Genomic DNA, 26,454 nt, shown 5'->3' with positions numbered 1-26,454 from the left:
GTTGTTCAAAGGCCGGATAACTTTTTCCTGTGGATAAGTCACTATCCGACAGTTTCAATCTGTGCAAATATTTCAGTATTTCCTCTTGTACAAGCGAATATGCATACTCCAAGCATAGTTAAGTTTGGTAGTGTACCAAAACCTTGGACAACATTTAACGTGAAGTATATTTTAGACCATGAATAGTGCCTTATCCAGCGGATAAAGTTATCCGGCCTTTGAACAACTGAGGCCAGCCCTTTCTCATTTATGTAGGGTGTGTTTGATTGGTGCTGGAACAGGCCCTGAGGAATACGTCGGTGATGATATGAAATCCTTCATAGGAGGTTGGGGAGTTACTGGAACGCAAAATTGCTGTTTAATTATCATGAATCAGTGACAGATTGCAGAATATAATTTTTATTGGACGGCTCTTCTGTCTATTCTTATTCTCTAAAATATCTTATTCCAAAATCGTCGGGTCTGTTGTACAGGTCACAAGACATTCACTCCATTAATACGACGATTAGCCATCCTTATCATCATTTATCGCACTTGTTTGGAAACAGGCAGTAGACATACCCTGGAACCGCCGTAAAATGCATCATTCAATGCCAGCAGTACGTGTAAAAGAACCCCGGTATAACGAAACCCCGTTATAACGAACACATTTTTCTAGTAGGGGTTCCACTGTACTTGATAGAGTTTTCTAAGGGTCAAACAGAAAAGCCTCATTCGACAGGACTGATTTCTATCAGAATATTTCACCAGAAATTTTAATATTTGAAATCAACAAAAGATAACAGAAAAAAGGAAAGCAAGGCGTCTATGAAGTGAGCATTTCTTCCAATAATCACCCCCTTTCTTATAAGCGCCCCACTTCCCCTGTGAAGGATTGTTTGAAAGCCACCTCTTAAAAGTGCGCTCCTGTCTAGTCTAATCGTGGCCATAACGCAAACTTCCCATTCCGAGATTAAAAAGTGACCCTGAAACTGTAGACGAAAATGACTACCCTGAAACTATATCTCCTCCTCCTCCTCTTCCTCCTTGTTCCTCTTGTTCTTCTTCGTCGTTATCATCATCAGCACAACCACCACCACCATCATCGTCATCATCATCATCATCATCATCATCATCATCATCATCATCATCATCGGTCGGGCCATCATAAACCAGACATAAATAAAATAAATAAACGAGTTCGAATCTGACTCCTTAATCAAATTCAAATATGTTAAACACTGTGTAGCGCCATTCATAAAAGTTGTGTTTAAAGTTGGTCTTTTTTTGGGCGCTGATATTTTCTTAGGAGGCTCAGACGTTTCGTTTCGGGACAGTAATCTGAGCCTTCTTAGGAAATATCGGCGCCCAAAGAAATACCAACTTTAAATACGAATATTCCGTGCTCTCTGTTTAATGATAAATAAAATACTCTTTTTGAGAGCCGTGCAATAGATTATCATACATAGTAAAAATATCGGTTGCTGTTTTAGTTTCTACTATTACGCACAAGATGTTTTACACACCCAGTCAGGTGTTCATGTTAAAAAAAAGGAAGCTTCAGGAAGCACGCACACTCTCCTTATAATGAAAATAGTTTATTACTGGACTCCGATATGAAATAAACGCCTCTGGGAGTAAATCAACTGATTTAGTCTGAATTTTTCGGGTTAATCGTCCGTTTATTTAGAAAACGTTGAATGTATTTGACCACTTCGGTCCTGGCGTGAGTTCTTAAAGCTATACTCAACCCTAGCCTACTCAGTAGTTTTGATCCACTGATTCCTCGGTTTCAGAACATTTTCTTGAGTTCAAGTTTCAAGTTCAAGTTTCAAGTTTATTAAGAAATACCAACTTTAAATACGAGTATTCATACGAGTATTGCCATACGAGTATGGCAACAACCATTCAGACACTCATTTGTTACTTATTCCTATTGAAAAACTAAATAATGAACGCGATTCTCGCAGGAAAACGCGCGAAGCACACACCATTCATAAAGCCAAAACCCATGAGCCTCTAGGCATTAAAAAACGTGACGGACTATAATCTCTTTGATATTCTGTTTGGTTATCTAGCCACCCCATACCACGGCATATATATGTACTTCCGCTATTCTCTAATCTGTGAATTCATGATCTGTCCTGGCTACTGTTGATAATGGAAAACTTAAAATTTTTTGCTTTAAAAAAATTATAAAAATTAAATTTGTTGTGATGAATGTTTCTCCAAGGAACTTCCTTTTCGGGAGATTGCGAATATTGGCACAAATGAAGAGTTCTTCTATCCCCTCCCCCCAAGAAACGGAAATGCGACTCTTGAAGTGAGGCACGATAAATACGCAAGCGCATCTTTGTGCGATTTCCTTTGGTTTTCAAAATGGACGTTGACGGTGTATGAGAGGAACAGAGATTTTCCGAGCTTTTGTAATGTACCGAGTTTTTCCTGAGGTTAAATTCATAAAGAAATTAACCTCATTTCAACGAAATTACTGCTCCAGTTTCGACAACTGTCGACGCTGAGTTCCTAGATGGAGGTTGGCGAGTTGTCAGCAGATGATGTCGTTACAAAAGAAGGATTGTCTAGTCAAGGTTGTTTTTTTGTCCGTAAAGTTTAGAACTCTTATTTTATGGAATAATAACAGATAAATTAAGTTTTAGATTGTTTCTTTCTGTGGCCTTTGGGTGCAAAAAACCTAGAAAGTGTAGGGTTTTGGCGCTTTTTATGGAAAACCCTGCTGTAAACACCACTGCAACTTAAAAATTTCAAGTGTGAATTATCTAGTCATCCTTCCATAAATAGCTGGTCTTGGTATCAAGTTATGGTTTATTTAACTGTTTCTGTTGTTTTTTAGGAAAAACTAGAAAAACTACCGGAGGCTTGGCTGTGTCGAGCAAAGAAACAGAGGAAGGAATAGTGAAAAACCAGCCACGTGTTACGTACACGAAGGTGACATTTTGTGTATTGAACAAGATGAAGTAGCTTAAGAAATTACCTTGAAGCACTTGTAGTTTAAACCATACCAATACACACAGGAAAGGTCATTACGGAAAATGGATAAATTTCCAGACTTATAATTTTGCACAAAGCACGGATAAAAATAAACCGTGTAAACTTTAAATATGAAGAATGTCGAATATGAATTCTATTTACGTACAATACAACCGTGCTTGCTAATTGTGAGGTGTTTGATTTTCTCGATCACAGGAGGATTTGCTTAATTTGAGAGAGTCTCCAGCGTCGAAACTATGGCCTTCTGTTCTTTCCAATGAGCATGTCAGGTTTGTCACTTGTTTTGGTAAATTTATTAAAATGTAGCTTTTGTAGATAAAAAATTAATACTCTAGTCCAGTCCAGTGACCTACACCAAACTTAATTCATTATCTACATGTAGTTGATAAACCATCTAACTCAATACTGCAATGTTTCAATTGAGAGTTCTTCCAACAATGAACTAGTCAATTCAGAATTACACCCACCACCCCCCCCCCCCCCCCCCAGCACACAGACAAAAAAATTCCACCAGACCAAAAGCTAAATCCGGTTCAACCTGCTACGTTCTTTTGTGACAGGTTTCCTGTGTACTGGGTGGGTGGTACTCCCCTATTAAAGCTAAATAGGCATGTGCAGCGCTGAAGGGTATTGGGTTTTTTTTAGTTGTTTGGTGTAAAATGGGATATAGATTTTAACCAGTTTGGTCTGAAAGTCTGAATATGCATATATGAATTTTACAGAAACAGGTATGGATTCTAGAGCCCAGGGCCCGGTTGTTCAAAAGCCGATTAACGTGAATCCATCAGGGTCTGAAATTGCAACAGACTGGTCGCCATTGCGACCAAAATTTAGGTGTTGGTGACCAGAAATTTAGAACTGGTCGCCAGAAGGCGATTCACCTTTTGTACCATCAGCATTTGACATTCCAAGGTAAAAGGGCTTTCTCTAAAAGAAAACATAAAGCTCCCGTGGACAGTCGTAGTAAAACGAAGCAAGGATTTTACGATCACCATATTTACCTAGGGCCATATTGTTTCAGCGGCTTCTCCCAATATGGATATTGGGGGCGAAAACATGATGTGGCGAGATCCGGCAAGATCAAAAGCATTGGCGCTTTATCTTTATTTTATAAATAGTGATAGGCCTGCACGGTGGGGGACTGGTTTGAGCAAATTTATAAAAAAGTGTGAGGGTCTGGCACTAGCTTATTGATCGTTGTTGCGTTTTTGTTCCGTTTCGGCGAAGAACAGATACTTTAATAATTTCTTTTGCAATTAGTTGAGTCTAGGTATAGAAAGAGGGCCCCCTTGTCTTGAACATAGAACTTAATAGGATACCAGCATACTTCCAACTAAATGGAAATAATAAGAGAAAGAAATTTGAAACCTTTGCAAGAACATTGGCAAACACGCTTTTTGAGATGTAGGACTCTGTTACCGTTACACGGCTTTTGTGAGTCTCTTTTTATAGCTGTATGTGTATTGTGTTAAATGATAACATTTTCTTGAAAGGTTTAATTTTGTGCTTTACTATAAATTAAGGTAAATTATACCCTGGCCAGAGAGATTGTTTTCTTTAGTTTGCGGCAAATTAAGAGGCAAAGCCGCGATCGTGGCGTGGCAAGCAAGTAACCGAAAAAAAAAAAAACAATAACACTTGCTTTTGGCGACCAAACCCTTCCATCTATCGACCAAAATTTTTAGGTTAGTCACCAGTTGGCTCCCTAAGGAAAAAGTTAATTTCGGACCCTGTCCATGATTACAAGTTAACCGAGGTTTTCATCTCGCTTGTTAAGAAAGTTTTTAAAGGCTAATTTTAAAGCCGCCGTTACACGTTGAAACTTTTAGCTAAAACTTGTGTGCAACGGCGCTTTAAAACAAGTTTCAGCAGGCGTTGCGCCGTGTAACACGGTTGGTTTCGTGAAACTTTTTCGAACTTCCGAGACAAGTTTCATGAAAAGTAGAACCACTTTCTACTTCTGCAACGGCTCGCAACAGTCGCAGTGGTGAAAAAACAAGAGTTTCACCGTGTAACACCACTTCGTGAAACTGGTCTCGTTTGCCGTTGCACACAAGTTTCAGCTAAAAGTTTCAACGTGTAACGGCGGCTTAAGCTAATGGAAAAGAAAAGTTTAAGGTAAAATTAAGGGACAAAAATGTTTTGGAAGAATTCGTATGGGTTAGTAAATAAACTCGAATCAAAGTTCACGTTAACCCAGGATTAGCTCAATCGGGCAACAACAACTGGGCCCAGGTCTGAAAAAGAGTACTGGAAAATTACATATTTTGGTCCCACCAAAAAAATGAGACGAGTACCCCACCTTGTTTTTTGTCAAAGTTGTATCTTGAGAGGTTTGTGTTTGATTTTCCACATCTTTTTGGTCTCTTTTAGAAATGGTATTTGGGATCCAGAAGCTTGGCACCAGTCCTACTCAAGTGAAAAAAGATGTGCATCACCCGCTGAGGAACTCAGAAAACAAGCACTGTGAGTAAACAATTTGGTGACTGTTTCCCAAACACCCCAAGAACCTGCAAAGGACCAAAAAGTATTTTTTAAAACCCTTTTTTGATAGATTGCTTTAATGCAATGTTTCCTGATTGTCTGGTTAAACCATGAAGATTTTGTAATTGGTCAATAAAGCAATCAGTTGACACTAACCTAATGCAAGTGTCAAATTTATTTAAATCCACTCACTGTCTGATAGAAAATGATAAAAACAAATAACTCAGAGTAGCTAAGGACGGTGCCTACTAATACAGAAGTATATTAATTTTTTGTGTAGTTTATGACTATTTGAAAAAAGCGTATTTTAGCAAGGGCTATTGGAATCCAGAAAGAAAATTGGGGGGTAACCACACATTTTTCAGAGATAACAAAGCAACAATTATTCAAAAAAGCAGTAAAAAACAAAGCAATGTATGTGATTTTTTTTTTCCAAATTGAAGCTTTATTATCTCTGAAAAATGCATGGTTACCCCCAATTTTCTTTTTGGATACCAAGAGCACTTGATAAGTTCTGCTTTCTCTGCATGGTTTTAAACCGCCCAAAAACATCGCTGTATTAGTAGGCACCACCCATAGAAAACCTGAGTATCTCACGATGCACAGAACGTATGTGCAGTAACAAAAGTAGGCACCGTCCTTAAAAGCACATCAATAAATTATTAACAAACTCAGCTATTTATTTTTAATAAGACGTACAGTAAAACCCTGCCTTAAACCACCTCATTTAAATACGATCACCTCGCTATTACGACCAATTTTTTTGTGCCCTGAACAAATTGAAAGTACAGTCATTTCCTTAGGTTTATAACCTTGTTAATCTGACCAGCCCGTTGTTACGACCACATTCTCACTGCTGTTTTTTGGGTAGTTTACCTCTGTGTAACTGATGCTGTAGACAGATTTTTGAACAGTAAACATATCTTTAGAAAGTGTGACGTGCTGACCAATCTTCACTTGGAGACTTTCTCAAAGTTTCGTCCAGTCCATGTTACAAGTTCTCCAGATTGTAGTCGAAGGCAATGCTCTACTTGTTAGTTGGGTTTACATTCAATGAAATCTGTTTTTTTCCAGGATTGAGGATGGTATAGTACTGAGTCCTCAACGTCAAAGCTTTTTTCAAGGCTGCCAAATCCCTCACAGCGCTCCTGAGAGACATATGTTACAGGAAAGAGGGAGGAATGGCTTGAGCAGAACGACTGATCGTGAAAGGGAAGGGAGAAGCAGGCTGACTGGAAGGGTGGGCAGAGGAAGAACCTTGGATTTTAAAGAACGTACACCTTTACAAGAAAGGAACAAGGTACCAACATTTGATGTTGCTAGAAATAAATTGTTGTTATCCATTCTGTCCTCATGATGTAAGGTACTGCTGCCTTCCATTGTTTTTGAACCAACAGCGTGCATTTAGAACACTGTGTCCGATAGCCCGGGGCTAGTGGATTTTGCGATCGGGCAAGCTGTAAAGCTGACTTTCTTTGCATCCTGAACCAACCTTGTCAGCACGTTTGTCCTTCCAATTCTGGCATTCAACCCAGCTCTCAAGCTTTTCTCACAAAATTGTCTTCTTGTTATATGTCGTTGTTTTTCCTTTTGCACCAACCCCCTATCATCAGCCCACTCCCCTGCCAAAATTGACCTATCCTGCCAAAAACTTGAACCACCCCCCGCCCTCCCCCAACGAAATTGACCCATTTCCTTATGGGCAATAACAGTTTAGGTAAAAGACGCACAAAAATGCAAACAGAAATAATTTATTTATTTTTATTGTTTTTATTATTAAATATTTATACAGGAAATCTGGTTTAGCATGGCTAGTTTAAACAGAGTCCTGGTTAAATTTATTGTACAGTGTATTTGAAATTCTACGTTTGAGTGGAAAAATGTGAGGTTAAAATCCAAAGTCTCTTTACCTTGACCTGTACGAGGTACCACAAGATTTGCTTTGTATCTGGGAGACTCCCAGATCTGGGGATCTGGGAGTCAGGGGTAATGGTCATATATTACATGTAAACTGTAGACTTTGCTGCATCTGGTCAATTTGGTGCCTGTCTTACTGTTTAGTGATGTTGAAAAGTGTATTACCCAACTACAAATCTTTCAGGATTCTGATGAGTTATCAGGAAAGTACATGGGAACAAGGGAAAAGGAGGAACGGGTTGATAGAGACAGAGGACCTGGCAAAGACAAGGAAAGGGGATTTAGGGAAAGAGAAAAGGAACGAAAAAGAAGCAGAGAAGAACCCACTCGAGGCAGAAATATCCAAGGTACAGACTGGGTATAGTTTGTCTCTGAGCCATATTGATGAGCAGGCTGAGTTTGTGCATGTAGCATCTGGTATTAGCTCCATCTTGGCACAAACTTATCTTGAGAAAATAGTAATATTCTGGGTGTACTGTATTTTCTCGATTGAACGCCCCCGGCGTTCATTTAAAATTTGGCAGTAATGACCCAGCGTTTTTTCGAGGCCGGCGTTTATTAATGAAATGCGACTTTCAGTCATTTTTCCAGGTTGATTTATTATTACCGAGCCTCAGAAACCTAGGGGCAGTTTGGAGAGATCCTCGCGATTTAAACGACAGTGAGCACTACAACACAAGAAAGAAAGTTTGTCAATAATACAATACGAATACATTGCTATATTTTATTTCGCTGTGCAGCAACTATCCCAGTTATGTTACGCCGGTATTTTCCTTTGAACATTTATTAAAATACCAAAACAGCATACTGCACTTGGTATGTCGTAACAGTGCCATTTAATTAAGAGGTTACTATTTACTTGAAACCAGTCCTTGTGACCTTGACCCCTAATAAACGCTGGGGCCCCGATTATTCGCACCCAGCGTTTATTTAAAAATCGGCAGTTTTGACCTGGCATTTATACGAAGCCGGCGTTTAATCGAGAAAATATGGTACGTGCTAGTGGGGATATCTAGCTGTGAGAAAACGCGATCTTTCAATCAACTGTTGATTAACTGAGAGTGAAAAAAATCTACTCTTTAATTAACATTTACTCATGACTTGTAGCCATTTGACTCCAGGCTAGCAGTAAGCAAATTGAAACACAATCGATATAAGTTACATTTTTTAACTTATCAAACCACATGATTGTTAAACACAAGTAGGTGTGTATATCTTGTCAATATGTATAAAAAAAAGTCAGGCTGCCGGGAGGCAATTAATCCAATCCAATCAACATTTTATTGTTTAAGTAAAGATTTAGATAAATGTTATATCTAATTAACTAATTAATTTTTGCACACAATCAGCCAAAAGGAAGCAAGCTAAGGATGAACAGAATGATGAGCCTGAATGGTTCACATTTGGTCCGTCAAGTCAGTTTGAAACCATGGAACTAAAGGGGTTCGATGACGTGGATGAGCAAAAAAATGGTATCACTATTTTATATACTGTATATTAATATAATCCTACTCAAATGGAATAAATTTTCTGTCTCAGTTGATCAGGGAAAGTGTGTAGGAATACAATGAAATAAATCATCTGGCATGTCCTGTTGTAAACCTACAAACAGCACTTAATTAGCAATCTTGTTGAGAGATTGCATTTCGTAAGGTATCACAGGAGTTGCATAATGGTGTTGCATACAACAACAACAACAACAAAAAAAAAACAGGTCTAGGCAAAAGTTTTGTATTTAGCAACAATTCAGGAGTAGAATTATAAACTGTGCGTAAAGAGCTGAACAGCTGCAACTTTAGAAAACTTGGTACTGTTTAAAATCAATTCCTCCTCATATGAAGTTGTTATGTGTGTACAAGTTAATCATTGTGAATATTACATTACATCTAAATTAAAGAAAGCATAATTTGTGGACCTTCACATTTTTTAGATGACTGTTAACTTTCCTCTCCCACCCCCCATTTTTTACCATGTTACAGATCGCGAAAGACGCAAGTCTGCCTCTGAAGAGATCAAAGCGATATTGTCAGGTACTGAAGGAGTTACTTTCATTGCTTAAGTGACATTAAAATGGTGAAGCAGACAGTTCATTTTTTTTCTGGTATAACAGGAGCTCTTAGAAATGTTCATACCATTGTGTTAATTTTTATGGCAAAGTATACTGATGGGAGAGCCTATTGTATGCCATGTACTGAAAGTAGTTGTTTTGAACATTTGAATTCACTGTAGGTTGATGAAAACAGACTTTCTTTTGGGTATATCACATGCTAAATACAAAGAAATTGCTTCAATTTTGATGTTTCAGCAAGGTGTGCACATGGCTCAGTATACAACAACTTATTAATGGGTTATTCCAGAAAAAATCCACACCCCCCCGACGGATGGGGTCGTTTTTTAACCCCCCCCCCCTCTCACCTGGATTTCCTGAGGCACAAGACCCCCCCTCCTGTCTGGATTTCCAAAACGAAAGACCCCCCCTCCCGCCTGGATTTCCGGGAAAAAAATATTAGGCTTAAATTTAATTTATTTTCAATATAAAATACGCACAATCACGTCTAGAAGATGTTCTTTTTTTAATTTCTAAAGCTTCTGCTAACATTAAAAACTCTATCGGGTGGAACTAAAAAAAGAAAGGAGCAACAATGCGAAAAAGCGAACGCATTCATCCTTTGTGCCCAATGGACATCACACCCATGGAATCTTAAAACGGCACTCAGAAAATGCACTGGCTGCTTGTTCAACTGTGCTACGGACGATAGGACTTCAGAGAGGTTACCACTGTATATGTTGCAGGAACCCGTCCAAGAACTTTCTCCTTCTGTTGCTTTCGCAATAACTTACGTTTCCAAAAGTTTTTTCGAGGTACAGATGGCTACAAGTTCCTCTCGAGTATTTTCTACGAAGAGGGAATGTTTGGACCAAAGTTCTTTGGAATTATCTTCTTCAGCTAATAGCTCTGCATCCTTGCCTGCACAAGTAAAAAATTCTTCCGCCTGACGCAGTGGAATCCACGCTAAGAATGCAATGGTGGACGTGAAATTACACAACGGTGGCGCGCTGGGTCTGGTACAAGTAGAAATGTGTCAGGCGTTTCAAACTCTTCGTTGCAACAATGTTGCGATGGCTCGTTCTTTACTATCTTGTTGTTCGCGTTTTCTGCTATAAAAGGACCTGCGAAGGAACTAAGATTATCATTTATTTTAGGTGAGAAATATGTTCAGGGTCTGAGAGCGCTGAAGTGTCACCGAACTAAACGTTCGAATCGCATGAACTATCAGTCGAAATGACTCCTGCAGAAGACTTTCTTAAGTTCAACCCCCCTCCCGCCTGGATTTCCAGAGTCTTTGACCCCCCCTCCGGTGAGAATTTCCAGAATCCCATCCGTCGGGGAGGTGTGGATTTTTTCTGGAATAACCCAATGAAACAAACTTGTCTAATAATTTCTGTTTATTATTTCAGTGGGTAAGAAAGGTCCCTTGAATGGTGAAGTGAGTAGGTCATCCCCAGAAACAAGTAACAGTCCTTCTCAAACCAGTAATGCTAGTAAAAAGAAGACTGAAACTGATGCTGGTGTGACAGCTACTGACAACAGTAACCACAAAGCCAAGCCTTTTGACATCAATGACTTCTTTCTCAGTGACACCCTGCTTCCTTTCTCTGGAGGGGTAGGTTTTTCAAAGCTCAAGATGTAAATTCTCCTCAATAAAAATAAAAAATAAATCACTTTATTATATAAAATTTAGTGGTATACCGAGTGGTAGCAAATCAATAAAAACGGTATCCCGCCAGTGGCAATATCATTTTTATCCACACATGTATGATATCATTTTTGACGAATCAACTCGCAGTATTTTCGCGCGCTGTCAAGCACTTGTGGCTTTTCGAAGGGTTTTCTGCCGTTTGGCTGTCGTTTGGTCTTTCAGGAGTTTTTGAGTTGGTCTTTTCGCGAGTCGCAGTTAAGTTTATGCTAAAATGGAGACAAGCACAAGCAGATTTGTCGAGATCACAGATAAGAAACTGATCGAATTCATAGAAGAATAAGAAAATCCGAATACAAAGAGGAAAACTGCGTACGACGTCCAGTTGTGTGAGGGTAGTTGAAAGCAACGATGAAAGCCAGGAGTAAGCTTAATAGAACAGTATGTTCAGATTTACTTGTTAGTGTTAGCCAAATTTCTAACCATAGTTAATATGCCTTTAGTTTATACCAGGGACCTACCTGTTTATACGTTTTCTATTTATAATATAGATTTTATTTGTGGCCTTTTCGCTTTAAGTCTTACTTTGTATTGACATAATTCGGCCTGGTTTATGATTGATACAAACAACTGACTGTCAGCTTATATACATCAATTTCAAACCTTAGTTTTTGAAACAAAGAACAAAGAAAATTGTGAGGATTTTATATAATAAAATGAAAATTACATGGTCGCTTGGAGATACGAAATTTCTTTTCTCATGTTGAAAAATATTTCACTTGTTCGATGCACTCACTCGTGAAATATTTTTCAACACTCGAAGAGAAATTTCGTATCTCCGCGCGGCCATGTAATATCCTCTATTTATTTAAGTGTTAATGTCTTTAGCACAGAGTACCAATTGGTGACACTTTCCAAATCGAATTGGAATTTAGAAGTGTTGGTTTTTGAGGAGAGGGGAAAACCGGAATACCCGGAGAAAAACCTCTCAGAGCAAAGACGAGAGCTAACAATAAACTCAACCCACATATGACGCCAAGTCTGGGAATCGAACCCGGGCCACATTGGTGGGAGGTTCAAGTGCCCTCACCACTGGGCCATCCCTGCTCCCCAATGACTGTAAAATAAAATATAGCCATTAACTAGATGAGATTTGGGTGTTTTAATATAGTTTTGTTTGTTGTTTTGTTTTATTATTTATTATTAGTGAAAATTTTTCATTAAATTAGTATCCACAATGAGAATGCTTACAGTGTGTCAGAGCACTTACGGTAACTAAGGCACAACACAGTTGCCTTTGTAAGTGAATTGCGATTGTCAATAAGGAACAGTGGCCATGATTTTTAGCTACTTTGATTTTACAATAGTGGACAAAACTTTTACGAAACTTTTAGTCGATCACCAAATTCGACCACTACAATGATATTTCAACAACGCAGCCCCCCTCCCCCTCATCAATGTTGCTTTGCCGCTGAAAAAAGGCTGGGAAATTGTCCTGCCCTCAAAGCAACATTGGGTTAGAGGGAGGGGGGAGTGAAGGTTTGCTACTCTCCAGGCGGTGTTTTCTTTGAGGTAGATTAAAATATTTGCACAAACTTCGCAGTTTTCTTAACAAGTTTTGTCCAAGAATGTAGATCAACAAGCAACCTCACATTGTGCTGGCACTTGAAAAGTTTGCTGTATGCAGTGGAATTTTTTCCACTAGCTTTACACTGGATTCCTGTAGAATACGAGGAGCTCCAGTCCTTACAAGCTACAATCTAATGAAGCTTTTAGGATGGCTGAACAAGGCAGTTCTACTATTATTGTAATAACTGACTTGAAGAATTAGCTGCATTGCTGTTTATTATTAAGGTTGAGAAAAGAAAAAACGCTTCATTGAACAAAGCAATAAATTGATATGATAATTTTGCTTTAAAGGTGGTAATAAGATGATTGAATTGAATGTTGCTGTGAAAAGCACTCCTTGGATTTGTACATCTATCCTTATTATTTTAAACAATTGATTGCAGGTGGACCAGATGAGTAGCCGATTCTGTCAGTTTTTTGGAAGACCAGGTAGCAATTACAGCAGCAGTAGAAGCGGAAGTGAAGGTTTGTTTTAAGTTAAAGCTGAGAAATGTGTATCTCCTTAGTTGGTAATTTGACGCTCAGTAAATAGAGGCTTTGTCAATATTTTGCTGATCTTCACTCAGGTGACTGTCTTTGTTGTCCCCCAATCCAGACTCTCCACTGTCGATAAAAAAGAAGTCTTGTACCATTTGTGAATCTTGATTCAGTTTACCATCTCTTTTGCCCTCCAATCCAGCCTCTCAGGAGCTTTCCATTGAAGTACTATACTGTTGACATTATTACATAACATCTTAAAAGTCAATCCACATGAATCTTTAATTGGTGTGTTATTGGCAAAGATTCTTGTTCAATGGTTCTCTTACTAAGTGAGTTCTCTTGTCACAGGATTCTCCAGTGGTGGTGCCAACACCCCCCGTACGCCGTCTCCAGGACCAAACTACTTATTCGCACCCATAACATCTTCAGTAGACAATAGCATTGAATCCCAAAGCTTGACAACAATGCTTCAAAATAACCAGGTCAGTGTCCAGCCACTGTTAGACGAGGTCATGTCATCGGGAAAGGAAAAGAACAAAGTAATGGGCTCAGTTCGTCTGGAGGATATCGAAGCCAATGTCAAAAAGGACCCAGAGATCTCTGCAAAGAAAGAGGTCAGTGACCTGGAGCAGGACAAAGAGAACATTGGTAAAGGTGTGGAAATAACGAATAAACCTGAGCAGATGGCCGCATTTAACATGCTTGTGGAGAAGATGAAGTCATCAGGTACCCTTCCAGAGAAGCCACAACCTGCAGTAAGTTGCATTTCTTTTATTAATTTAAAGTTGTGAATTAAGTGTGGGAAAATTTGATTTCAAATCAATGCCATTCTTAGTAAGTTGTCAGGCCATTTATTGAATGTGGCTAAATGCAATTTAGGCTAAGTTAAACTCGAGACAGTGCTGGCCAGCAGTTTCCGTTCAAACTATTTGGGGTGGCCACATAACTTCACAGGGGCTGTCAGGAATTTACGGCTCCCCTGTTGAGGTCATGTCATTTCGTTCGTGTTGCTTCACGTTGCACACGCTCACAAAGTTGCTGCTCCCTTATATGGAACACCAACACTGTCTTCTGTGTAATTGTCCCATTATATGCGGTGCATTTTACATTATATGCGGTGCTTTTTGTATTATATGTGGTGTATTTTCCATTATATGCGGTACTTTCCACTTTATATGTGGTGCTTTTTACATTATATGCAGTACTTTTTGTATTATATGCGGTACTTTGTACATTATATGCGGTACTTTTGTCATTATATGCAACTTGCTTTTGTAATTATATGCAGTGCTTTTGAAATTATATGCGGTACATTTCGCATTATATGCAGTGCTTTTGGCTATATATAAGGTAGTTTTTTCATGATATGCGGTGCTTTATTTGTCATCATTATATGAGGTGCTTTTGTCGTTATATGCAGTGCTTTCTTCATAATAAGGATGAGGTCGAGAATCTACGGGGATCTGGGTAAGAGTTTTTACAGATATCGATAATCCGCCATTTTGTATCAAGCGCGCGAACATTACGAATGGACATTCTTGCTGGTGCTCTCCTTTGATTTGCATTCAGTGGAATTCATTATGGAGACAGTCTTAAAAGTCTCTAAGCCTCGGAGGTCTAACTGAGAAATTTGAAACCGAACGCATTACTCCGGTACAGGTGTAACTTCTCGCGGTGATATGATGTCTTTGTAGGAAATAGCAAGGGATGATAGGCCTGCACGACGTCTAAAAACGGAAACATTTTTGAAGTGTAACTTCTTTGAATTTTGTTCTGACAAGCATGTCATTTAAAGATTTTCCTTTTTTAAAAAGAGATTAGTGGTGGCTCTTTGAAGATTTCTCGCAGGAAAGGCTGGTTTTGTATTAAGTGCCATTTTCCCATTAAAACATGTTTGAGGCTGGGCACTGATGGTTTTGTTACGAAACGCAATATTTGTTTGGGGTGTTGTCTTTTTGCTTCAATGCCGATGACCTTTCTGTAAATTTGACATCTGATAAACTTTTTTCAATCAGTTTATTCGGGTAGCCTCTAGCAAGGAGTCGTTATTTAATTTTTTTAATATTTTCCTCAAACGTTATTTTTTGAGGAGTTTGCTCGTTCGAGTCTTAGGGCTTTAACCAATCCTTTTTTGACTCTTGATGGGTGGCTAGAGGAAAAACGCGTGTATTGAAAGGTTTCAGTGTTTTAATATCCAATATGGAGTGAATGCAATTGAATGCAGTCTCAATCTTTGAGATTTTTAAGTGGTAAATTTGATTGTTGGATGATACGAGTTTGCTTGTTTGATGAACCGTTCTATAACATGTTTACCATGTCCCACAGAGAAAAGATGTCTTACACCCTAAGCCTGCTTGGTATAGCATCTTTTTCTCGGTTGCAGTCGGGATTTTTTTCACAAAGCGAGATGCCAGGCACACAAACTGCATAGTCCATGTCCTTTGCGGACAAGATTTCTTCCGTTTTCTCTTCCTTCCAGAGCTAGTGCTTCTCCCACCAGTGCTGCTTGGTTGGAATAAGAGGCTCCTTTCTTTCCTAACAGAATCGCTGTAACTCATGGTTGTGCCTGAGGCAGCCGCGTTTTCATCATCCTCATCTGTTTACCTTTGATCAGCCACATACTTTGTGCACAGTTCTCTGAGTCGAATACGGTCACCAATCGTGTTGACTACTTGGTCAGTAAAAGTGCTATCTGACATAGATAATGGGTCTATCCTTTCGTTTAAAAAGCTTTCTGAAAGGGTTTCCAAGCTCAATTGAATCCATGAGCGAGGAGGTCAATTCGTACGCTTGAAACAAAATGGCGGATTAGCAATATCAGTAAACTCTTACCCAGATCCCCGTAGATTCTCGACCTCATCCTCATAATGAAGAGAGCACCGCATATAACGACAAAAGGCACCTCATATAATGATGACAAATAAAGCACCGCATATAATGAAAAAACTACCTCATATATTGACAAAAGCACTGCATATAATGCGAAATGTACCGCATATAATTTCAAAAGCACTGCATATGATGACAAAAGTACCACATATAATGTACAAAGTACCGCATATAATACAAAAAGTACCCCATATAATGTAAAAAGCACCACATATAATGTGGAAAGTACCGCATATAATGGAAAATACACCACATATAATACAAAATGCACCGCATATAATGTAAAATGCACCGCATATAATGGTAGAATTGCACAGAAGACAGTGTTGGCGTTCCTTACCCTACCTGCCCTTTGGTAAGTATGTGGTAAGTATGTTAGTTTTCCACTGATTAGTAGTGTGACGGTGTCTGGGTGGATGCCACTCACAGGGTTGTCATGGTTACCTGCTGCACTCGGATGCAGTTCTTGGTTCCACCAACCTCACAGGCACCTCCCCCACGCTCATTTATTGTTGATGAGTTTAAATAGGTGTTATTGAAAAACAATTGCAATGTAACATTAATATAGAGAAACTGTTGACTATCTTCGATTGGCCTTAACAATACTTTGATGTTTGTTATTCAATATCACTATATCCTCTTTCTTTATGCAAAGATCTCCGGTTTGCCAACTCATTTGCTGCCAAGACCTCCATCCCCCAAACGGAAAAGTCCCAGGAATTCTCCAACACCAATGCAGGATTTTAGAAGATCTCCATCACCTTCTGCACTGTTGAAAATGATGACCATGCAGGCTCCTTTGTCAGACCCTAGACCTACTTCACCAGCGCAGGTGGTGCCGCAGATGAACAGATCTGCTTCTCCTTTGGAAATGTTCCACAAGTTCAATTCCATGGGTGAGTTATAAAAGAGAACAAGAAAGGATACAGGGAATCCTACTAGGACTCTACCTTCCTTTTACCCGGTTGCTTTTGTGTCAGTTGCACACCAACTTTTACAGCATTGGTTACTGTTCGCAATCTGAAACACTCATATTGATATATTTAAAATGGATTAATGTTAGATTGCTCGCATTCAAATAATGTAGTATCTGATTTCTCTTTGTCCTTTCTAGTAACTTCTCCCCAGGATTTGTATTCATCCCCATTGCTCCGGAGATCACCCTCTCCTCACGCCATGCAAGCACAGCAGAGGCGCAGCCCTCACCTTGAATTTGGAGCTCTGAATATGCAGAGGGTACCACACCAAGTAATGCCACCCTACCAATCAAGACCACAACCTAGTGGTATACCGCATCGAACTAATCAGCAGCCTGTGAGGAAACCACAAGAGAGACATGGATTTCCTCCTGAACAGCGTAGTCACACAGCAGCACACTCACAGCCAGTGTCATCTCAGTCCAGTAGTCCATACATTACTGACCGATCCTTTATGCCGACATCTGTTATGAGGAAGATCCAGCAGGATCGCATGGATCAAAAAACGCCAAAGACTGAGGAGAAAGTGCAGGCCCTGGATCAGTCTAAAGAAAGAAGCACTTCACAAGAGGACAAGACAACTGTTAACAGAAAAGACTTTGCTGCTCCAGGAACTCTCCCCAAGCAGCCATTGATGGACCAAGAATCCTCTCCACTGATGGCACGATCACAACCTGAAGCTGCAGGTGATTTCATAAAAGGAGTGCTACTACAAAAGCACATGGACGAGAGACAGGCTCCAGCTCAAACCAGTGCTATTAAACAAGACAATTTACTTTCTCCAAGATCCATGATGTCAGGTGAGGCAGAGTTGTCACAAGGTGGCTCACCAGTGTTGCAGAAGCCAACTGCCTTTAAACCATTGCCAGGATCTCCCCAATTACCATTTTCTAGCCTCAACAGTGGCATTCACTCTGAACCTACAACTCCTCTGCACTCATTCAACCAAAGTGGTGGGTCTCCTTTGAAGCCAGTACTGCCCAATTCAGCACCTTGTACTCCTCAGCGCCATCCTCTAGTCGATAAAGCAGGCTTGCTTTCACCCCATCAGCTGGTTTCAACTGGACTGATGGCAAGAGGTGACACCCACAAGCCAAATGTAGGATTGTTTGCGCACAACATTTCTTTGGAAAGCCAGGCTAAAGGTGCTCGTAGTGGCATCACTAAAGTGGTAGCGGCCAATGAAGGAAGGCCATTGACTCATTCATATGAACAGCACGCACATGTTTCTCCAGATAAGGTGTCCGCAGTGTATGATGACCCGTTTCATGCGAAAAGAAGTGAAGGTTTGTCAGGGATTCATCCGTTATCTCAACACAATCCAAACACTATGGGTGTTCAAAGAATGGTGAGCAGTGACATGGCAGCTTCTTCACAGGAGGGTTTGTCTGTAAATCATCCAACGCATAGAATTCATGGAGGAGAGACAAGACCTACACCAGTTCATCACGTCCCAAGACCATTCCATGGGACACATGGCCCACGACCACGGCCGCATTTACCCAATGGACGATTGTCACCATCAGGAATGCCAGCAATGCATAGGAATCCAGGACGCACCCCATTCAACTCCCCCATGCCAGGTATGGTAATGCAGCCGAGGTCTGCCATGCTTCCAGGAATGATGGCGCCTAATGTTCATCCAGCTTACTTGAGGATGATGTCTTCAGCTGGTTCGCCCATGGGAATGCCTTCTCCTGGAATGAACCCAGTATCCATGAGGATGCAGATGCCACACTCGCCGGGGAGGTACCCTGTTATGCCTGGACATCATCCAGCCATGATGTATCCAGGGCGTCCCTCACCTGGCTACCCACCAGTCAACCCTGCTGCTGCGGCGGCAGCCATGATGGGCGCTCGTTCCCCTCACATCCCCCCTCAGTCTGGTCTGCAGCAAGGTCAGGGTAGACGAGGTAAGCTGTTCTTTTGATTTGTGTCCTTGACTGTTAAATATTGTTCAATGAACTGCTAACAGAAGCCCCTACTCACCTTGGTTTGATTGTGTTCCCAAAGCATCTGTAAGGGAGGGAAGGATGAGAGGAAAGGGAGGGGAGATCTACTTTGAAAGGTGGTAAGGGAATGGGCTGGGGAATGGGGTGAGTCTTATTATCGTAAAATACTTTCAGTTTATTAAAGGACGATTTTGCTTGAAAATGATTGAGGTGTATTTGGATGGATTCATTGTAGGGATTCTAATGTTTCAGGTGAGGGGTCTTGTGGCGAAGTGTAAAACTAGCACAGAAACATTATACCAAGCGATCCACAAGACAATCACTAAGTCAGAATCTTCAAACGAAACATGGCGTTATGAGGTAGCACACACCAGGAGCCAATCGGTTGATGTTCGTGCCTGAAAGGGGGCGTAATAGGGACAAGCTACGACGGGAACAGCATCGAGGTTCAATGAGGAAAATAATGGCGCTGTACGATAAATTACTAAATTAGAGGTTTTGTGAAGAACGTGAGAACAGGACGGTTAATTGTTTACTTCCTAAAATAATTTGAAGTTGAACGCCGTTCCTACCAATTCACTACTTGGACAGTTCGGACACTTTGTTCCAGATGAACTTAAACTTCTTCCCGATCATTCTACTCGTGTGTAATTGGTGTCCGAAAACAATATTTTTACAGCGTGAATTTTTCGTTGGTGTTGCCGCGATAGTTGCGTAAGATCACTATTTTCTGTTTTTGCTATTTTATGAAACGTTGCGTGCCGGATTATGACATAACAGAAACAACAGTAGCTGTCGTTTATTATTTGTACACCTTTGACCGCAACGATCGTATTTGAATTAAAGTTTGATCTTGCGTAGGAGTATTTTGAAACATTCATTGCGAAAACCAATGATAAACTTCAATGATATTCGTGTATCTCGCCGGCTTTCAGGATACGCGGGTCTTTGTAAAACGGTGCGATTCTTGGTGTATCCCACAAATGTCCTGTATTTGAACACAGTTCGAGGTGGCTGTTATGAGTAAACCGAGTGAAACTTTGTTCGAGTTCGAGTTAGGTTGAAGTTTTCCAGAGCGATTTTTATGCAATAAATGATTTGTTAAAATTTGGTGTCTTCGTTTGCGTGCTTTGCGTGATATTTTGTTTACTGTGAAGTCTCCGATGTGACGTAACACACGCAAGGCCTTTACAAACACGTCCTGCAGTTGAGTCACATTTGAAACGATATTTATTCATATGTCAACTGTTTTTGTTCAAGGGAGCTTGCAGATAGCAAAGGTTCTTCGAGTCGGGTAGAAAAAGATAGTTGAATAAGCACTTCGGTTTGAATAAATAAAGGAATCTGAAATGCTAAAGGACATGAATGAAATGTCCATAATAAGAAAAGAAAAATGATTTATTATATTGCAATGAACGAATGAACGAAACTGAGATTACAAAATACAGCGTTGTATCAATCATGGTAGTTTTGACTAGCTGTGTTACATGTAAATTCCACGCTCAGCGTAACTCCTTTTCCTGAACTTCACGATGCGTGCAGGATCCTTGGCGCCTTGGAGCTCTGTAGTTCCGCCCCTATCTAGTTTCCAACTATTGTTTCTCAAGAAGAAGCTTTTGTATTCTAACAACAAATACACTACAGCTTCGCTCTGGCGCCAGAATGCCACGTTGTTCTTTTGTAGAGGACGTCTAAGGAATGATAATGTCTGAGCGAAAAACCGACAGTTCGTGTTTATAAATCAGGTGTAGCGCCATGTTTCAGCTCAGGTGTACGTCCCCAAAGCTGCCAAATAGCTTTCAGACCCGAAAAGAAATTTTCTTATCCCATTTCTACAGATTGCCGGTTAGTTTTGCGTCCAAATTCACTCAATGTGTTTTTGAATCTTGGAAAACTTCAAATGTTTTTTATTTCAAAATTATCAAAAACTGAACTTTTGGTAATAAGTTTTGTGAATGTGAAATAGATTTACGGGTACGAAATCTTTTCGAGGGTTTAAGCAACGCACATCAGGAACCCTTTAATTCCGTGGTGGTATGTCTTCTCACGAACATACTTTAATACAGAGACCACACAACGCACAATTAAACTGTTACTGAATTTTACTCTTTGCTTACAGATCTCTCTCTGGCGCGTGCATCTCTAAAGGGCGATTTAGACGGTACGATTTTGCCTACGATTTGTCGCATGCGACGCGCTTACGCCATGCCTACAACACGAATCGCGTCGTGTAAATCAACCTACAACATCCTTACGACAGACGCACACAACACGAAAAATGTCGTAGGATTTTAAAACATGTTTTAAGGGCGATTTAGACGGTACGATTTTACCTACGATTTGTCGCATGCGATTTCTAGAGCGCGCGCTGCTTGCGTCATGTAAAAATCGTACACAACTCTCGCCACTCAACATTGCCTTTACTTACGATTGTCGTAGGATTTTAAAACATGTTTTAAAATCCTACGACATTTTTCGTGTTGTGTGCGTCTGTCGTAAGGATGTTGTAGGTTGATTTACACGAAGCGATTCGTGTTGTAGGCATAGCGTAAGCGTGTCGCATGCGACAAATCGTAGGCAAAATCGTACCGTCTAAATCGCCCTTTAAAATCCTACGACAATCGTAGGTAAAGGCAATGTTGAGTGGTGAGAGTTGTGTACGATTTTTACATGACGCAAGCAGCGCGCGCTCTAGAAATCGCATGCGACAGTCGTAAGAGAAAATCGTACCGTCTAAATCGCCCTTAAAGCAAGTTGTTATAGAGATGCACGTGCCAGACGTCACTTTTAAACACGTAAACAAACCAAACTGGTTAGAAGACTGACAGTAAATTTTATTTGCCTGGTGAAAATTTCCCTTTGCTGTAATTAGTTAGGCTGTTGTGGTCTCCCTGTCTACACGCCAGTTATAATTTTTTTTTTCCTGTGGCTGTTGACGAAGCAAAATAAAATGAAATAATGTGTCTTCCTATAAGTTTGGTTAGTATTCTGTCTGTCCACTTGTGATTAGAATTACTCAACTGTCGTAATTATCTCAGGGTTTGTTGTGTCCAAGATGTGGGGAAAGAGAAACGAATTAAGTTTTATATTGCAAGCATCACAGCGGTTTTCAATTGAGTGTTTTTGGTTTTGCATTACTACGCTCTGTGAATGGTTAACAAAACTCGCGCCACTTTCTCAACCAATGAGAATCCAAACCAAAACCAATCGTGTTTTGGCCGCACGCGTTTTCCCGCGGTTGGCGCCGGTTGTATGTATTTGCTTCGAATTCTGATTGGCTCGCTGCGATTGGCCAGAGTAATTACTTTGGATTTAGTTCTACGACACTCAATTGGAAACCCCTTTATACAGACGTTTTATCTGTTTATTTTTCAGTGGCAAGTCCAGTGATGAATCACCCGCCACAAAGTCATTCCCCTGCGGGAGGGGGTAACATCCTGTCGAAGTGGTTCAGCGAAGACGTCCTGCAGCAAGCTCACCCCGGACAGCGATCAGTCACGCCTGACTACACCAGGAAGGTGATGTCGGTGGAGGAACTTGAACGACAGCAGGCTGCGACTGTTAACTGATTTGATGTGTGTACTCAAGCGCACTAACACTATCACTCCTTAGACTGTTAAGCTTCAAACCTTACAACTTTATTTTTTGTTATACTAGGAAACAAACAGGGAAAAACGCGGGAAAGAATTGGGGATTAGGTTCCGTTGCAATAATTATATTTTGGGTTTCTGAGTTGATCCCATGTGAACAGCATAATAAACAGTACTACGGTTAAGTACTGCTCGTGCAGTAGCTTTCATTTGAATAGTCACACTTTAGGATTCATCCACGAACTCAATAGATAGAACCATCTTGTACAACACAATAAACAGCATCACAGGAAAGTACTGCTCAGTAGCTTTCATTATGAATGGTCACACTTAAGGATTTCATTCACAGACTCAGAAGTTAGTATCACTTTGTACAGCTTGTTAAACAGCACCACAAAAAATATGTTCAGTAGCTTTCATTTGACTGGTCGTGCTCTTGTATTTCAACCACATTTATCGGGATCAATATTTAGGAGTGAAAAGTGTTGTTGTACGCCGGTGCCTTGCTTTTGTCCTTGTTTTTTTGCTGTCTAGAGTAAAAGGCTTTTGCTAGTGGTAATTTATTGTGTATTTTGGCATACTGAGGCCGCTGTTGGAGTGTGCGTGATTGCTTGTTTTCTCTTGCTTACGCGACATTAGTACCAATTATTTATTTATCCAAGGTTTTCTCTTTTCTTTAAGTTATTTCTTGTACATAAACTCACCAGTTTTTTCACTCGCAACCGGGCATGAGTGAGGGATTTCATAAGGGGTTCAGTGTTGCCTTTGTAAAAATTAAAAAAAGAATCCCAAAATCGTAAAACGTGCAAACGAAGGGCACCAAAGATATTATTAATCAGTGGCTTCAAGAGAGGGCGAGGTCTCTTGGTGGCTTTTATTTGGATGATCAAAGGATACCATCGTCCACAGACTCACAGGATGGAGCAACCTTGTACAGCATAATAAACAGCACCACAGGAAAGTACTGCTCAGTAGCTTTCACTTGAATGGTCACACTTTAGGATTTCATCCACAGACTCGCAAGTTTGAGCAACCTTGTACGGCATAATAAACAGCTCCTCGTCTACTGACTGGAAACTTGCCACCATGTTACTGAATTACCCATCAAACTTTAGTCTGTTAGAAAATAAATAAGCAATCAAATCAAAATGGGTGATTTGTCTATTCTATTTCACTGAGTTGACGAAATAATTGAAAAATTTGTTAGCAAAGAAACACGCTGTCCGTACTTTGTATCTTGCTGTTTTTTTGTTTTTCTTTGTTCATGTTATCTTGTGTCTCAAAGAAAATGAATTTAAAAGTGAATGAGATCTGGTAAAAGGAATATGTGGTAAACATATGATTTGTACAGAAGACCACATCCAAAGAAGCTACTGCAATATATTAAAGCAAACGTAATAAATATGGAGACTCTTGTAGCGAATGTAGATAAAAATACTTCCTGGACACTGGTCAAACGTACGAAAACTGTAGCGGTAATTACTCAGTTGAAACTATGGTTTTATGGCAAGTTACATTCAGTTTATAAACAGCAACATGCTGAGAGCGGTTTTCAAATGAGCGCTGAAAGTAATTCGCCTTTGCTTCATCGTTACTTCCCGACGCCCTGTGATTGGTTAAAAAACGAACGCTGCTTTTTCAACCAATGACAAGTTGACAACCAAAAGTAATCGTGCCTCGCTCGCATGCGTATTCCCGCGCTTGGCGCCGGTTACATGTATTTGCTTCGATCTGATTGGTTCATTGCGCTGTTTGCGTCTATTGTGATTGGTTAGAGTAATTACTTTTGTTTTTAATGACCTTCAATTGAAAACCGCTCTGCTAAGCTGAAAATAAAATTATTACAAAGTAGTGAACGATCAAAATGCAAGATATTGAGAAAGAAATTCTCTGTGCTCCACTTGGACCTGCAAACTCAACAAATCAACAATGAACTCGTGGTAATGTAAGAGGCTTCGAAGGACACTTGTATTATGCATACTGGAGTCATGCAAATAAACTTAATGTTGACCTGTTGTAACTTTATTTGTTGGAATGAATTGAGGCGTTTTTCTCACAATTGTCGGAATTGGGGAATATTTTATAGCTGTGTTTTACTTAACATTTTTCCTATTTGTACAGTTCTTTTTGGTTAAAAGTAAGTTTTAATTTTCTTGAAGCAAAACTTGCTCTCTACGAGAGACTGTATCTGAAATACGTAATAATAATTTATGCATCGGCTCATAAAAAGTTCGACGTCTGAATCAAACCCGTTCCAAAGCCGAAATTCCCGGTTAAGCCAGGCGGGAAGTACGGCTGAGTCGTTCCAAATTGAAGCAGCCGTTCTCAAATGATTCAGACGCCGAACTTTTCATGTACTTCATTCAAGCTATTAGGTTCGGCTCATGAAAAGTTCGGCGTCTGAACTGGGCCTAGCAGAAAGTGTATTTGAAAAAACATCGGACCGTCGAGAAACAAGCACTCGCTGCAAAAACGCATACTTTTGGATCGTAACTTAACAGTTTTTTTTTATTCTCCCAAACTTTCCTTCGTGAAGCGGTTTTGTTGATAGCCATCACCAGCTTGATCACATTCAAACACCGTACCTTTTGGTTAGCAAATTAATGATGGCAAAACTTCAAGGTGTGACCAAGCTTGATACTAAGTATGGCGTATGAAAGGTGCGAGGTTTTAAAAGGGCCATAGTCGCTACTGGCTGTGTAGCATCGCACTGAAACACTGGAGACCTGCCCTTGCCTTCGAAAATAGTGGGAGAATGAGGCCAGTGACCGGGGACTCACGCGGAGAGGCAGACTTTGAGCCAAAGGTGTCACTTGACCATCTGCGACACGGAACTGGTCTTTTTTTTTTTTTTCGTAGAGGACCCACCTTGTCTGGGGTAGTGGACTATCGAAGACACCACCTATCTCATGGGCATTACTTACAAACTTTTATTGGCTTTAAAATTTGAGTTGACACAAAAATATTCAGCTAGCAAGAGTCAGCTAAACAAGAAAAGTGAAGTTTGAATCTCATTGTCATTTCTTACTACAGGATAGAGGGGTGGCTACTGTGATAAAGACACCATCTTTTGAGCCGGGTCGAGGAAGGGGGTGCAGGCAGAGGCCACAATCTGTTTTGTGGTTTGGTGGGTTCTGTTTGAGTATAGTAGTTTTGACCACTTCTCTGCATACTCTACCCCAGCACCAGATCCCTATGGCCTCGGCCCATTGACAGATTATTCAGGTGTCGTTTCTTTTCGTGCATCCGAATCATTGAAATCATCCCAGATCTGAAAAAAGGCAAAAGATGAGGCTTTTCTAGTTCATAAACATTGGTTCAGATAGTTTGCCTCAACGTTAACAAAATTGACTTTGTGCTAAGATTTTAGGAGAGTTTGAAGTCGCCCCGGCGGTAACCAGAAAAAAATGAACTTGTTTCACGTTGTTAGGAGAGTCTGAAGGCGCCCACGATCTAAAATTGGATACGACAAACCATTTGCGTTTTTCAACGATATCTAACATAACTGGTCCGGTCATTCATTCAACCTCAGTATTTGATATTTTCAGCTACCAGACGTCTGGGCAACTTCGTATTCATAAGCGGAACCCATTGGACTGTTGGTTTGCGTGCCGTGACGTCACTCATGCTGCTTTGCATGCACGACAAATGGCCGAAAATGAAACGATAGACTGGTTTGCTGGTGCCACAGAAAGAATGGTCTTTAAAAGTGACCCCTAAACCTCATTGAGATTTGTTTTAATATGTATGATGCAAGTCTTGCCGGCCGACTTTTCAAATGGTTTTTATAACTGCCGCATGCTGGAACCTCTCAAGCGCCGGATCGGCGTGGTCTTGAAAAGGCACT

The 26,454-nt window shown here is 40.2% G+C and overlaps 1 protein-coding gene across 1 annotated transcript; it reads left to right on the top strand.

Moving 5' to 3' along the window:
* Positions 1-2,321: 2,321 nt before the first annotated feature.
* On the top strand, positions 2,322-24,627 carry LOC146458938 (uncharacterized). The gene is made up of 14 exons (XM_085090116.1): positions 2,322-2,570; positions 2,834-2,928; positions 3,187-3,260; positions 5,365-5,457; positions 6,550-6,775; positions 7,577-7,739; positions 8,742-8,864; positions 9,372-9,422; positions 10,852-11,057; positions 13,103-13,184; positions 13,548-13,954; positions 16,744-16,984; positions 17,203-18,978; positions 22,393-24,627. The coding sequence occupies exons 1-14, from the start codon at positions 2,510-2,512 to the stop codon at positions 22,584-22,586; spliced, it is 3,792 nt and encodes a 1,263-aa protein (XP_084946242.1). The 5' UTR covers positions 2,322-2,509; the 3' UTR covers positions 22,587-24,627.
* The last annotated feature ends 1,827 nt before the right edge of the window (positions 24,628-26,454 follow it).

Source organism: Pavona decussata, unplaced genomic scaffold (genome assembly GCF_977016875.1).
Source record: "Pavona decussata unplaced genomic scaffold, jaPavDecu1.1 SCAFFOLD_225, whole genome shotgun sequence".
NCBI lineage: Eukaryota > Metazoa > Cnidaria > Anthozoa > Scleractinia > Agariciidae > Pavona > Pavona decussata.
Note: the sequence above shows the minus strand (reverse complement) of the source record. Positions and strands in the feature narration are given on the sequence as shown.

What these genes read in the sequence shown, in the direction of transcription:
- LOC146458938 (XM_085090116.1), top strand. Translation starts at nt 2,510, where the DNA reads ATGGAGGTTGGCGAGTTGTCAGCAGATGATGTCGTTACAAAAGAAGGA. An exon ending in CTTTCCAATGAGCATGTCAG is followed by an intron (nt 3,261 to 5,364) that starts GTTTGTCACTTG and finishes GGTCTCTTTTAG; the next exon opens with AAATGGTATTTGGGATCCAG. An exon ending in CAGTAGAAGCGGAAGTGAAG is followed by an intron (nt 13,185 to 13,547) that starts GTTTGTTTTAAG and finishes CTCTTGTCACAG; the next exon opens with GATTCTCCAGTGGTGGTGCC.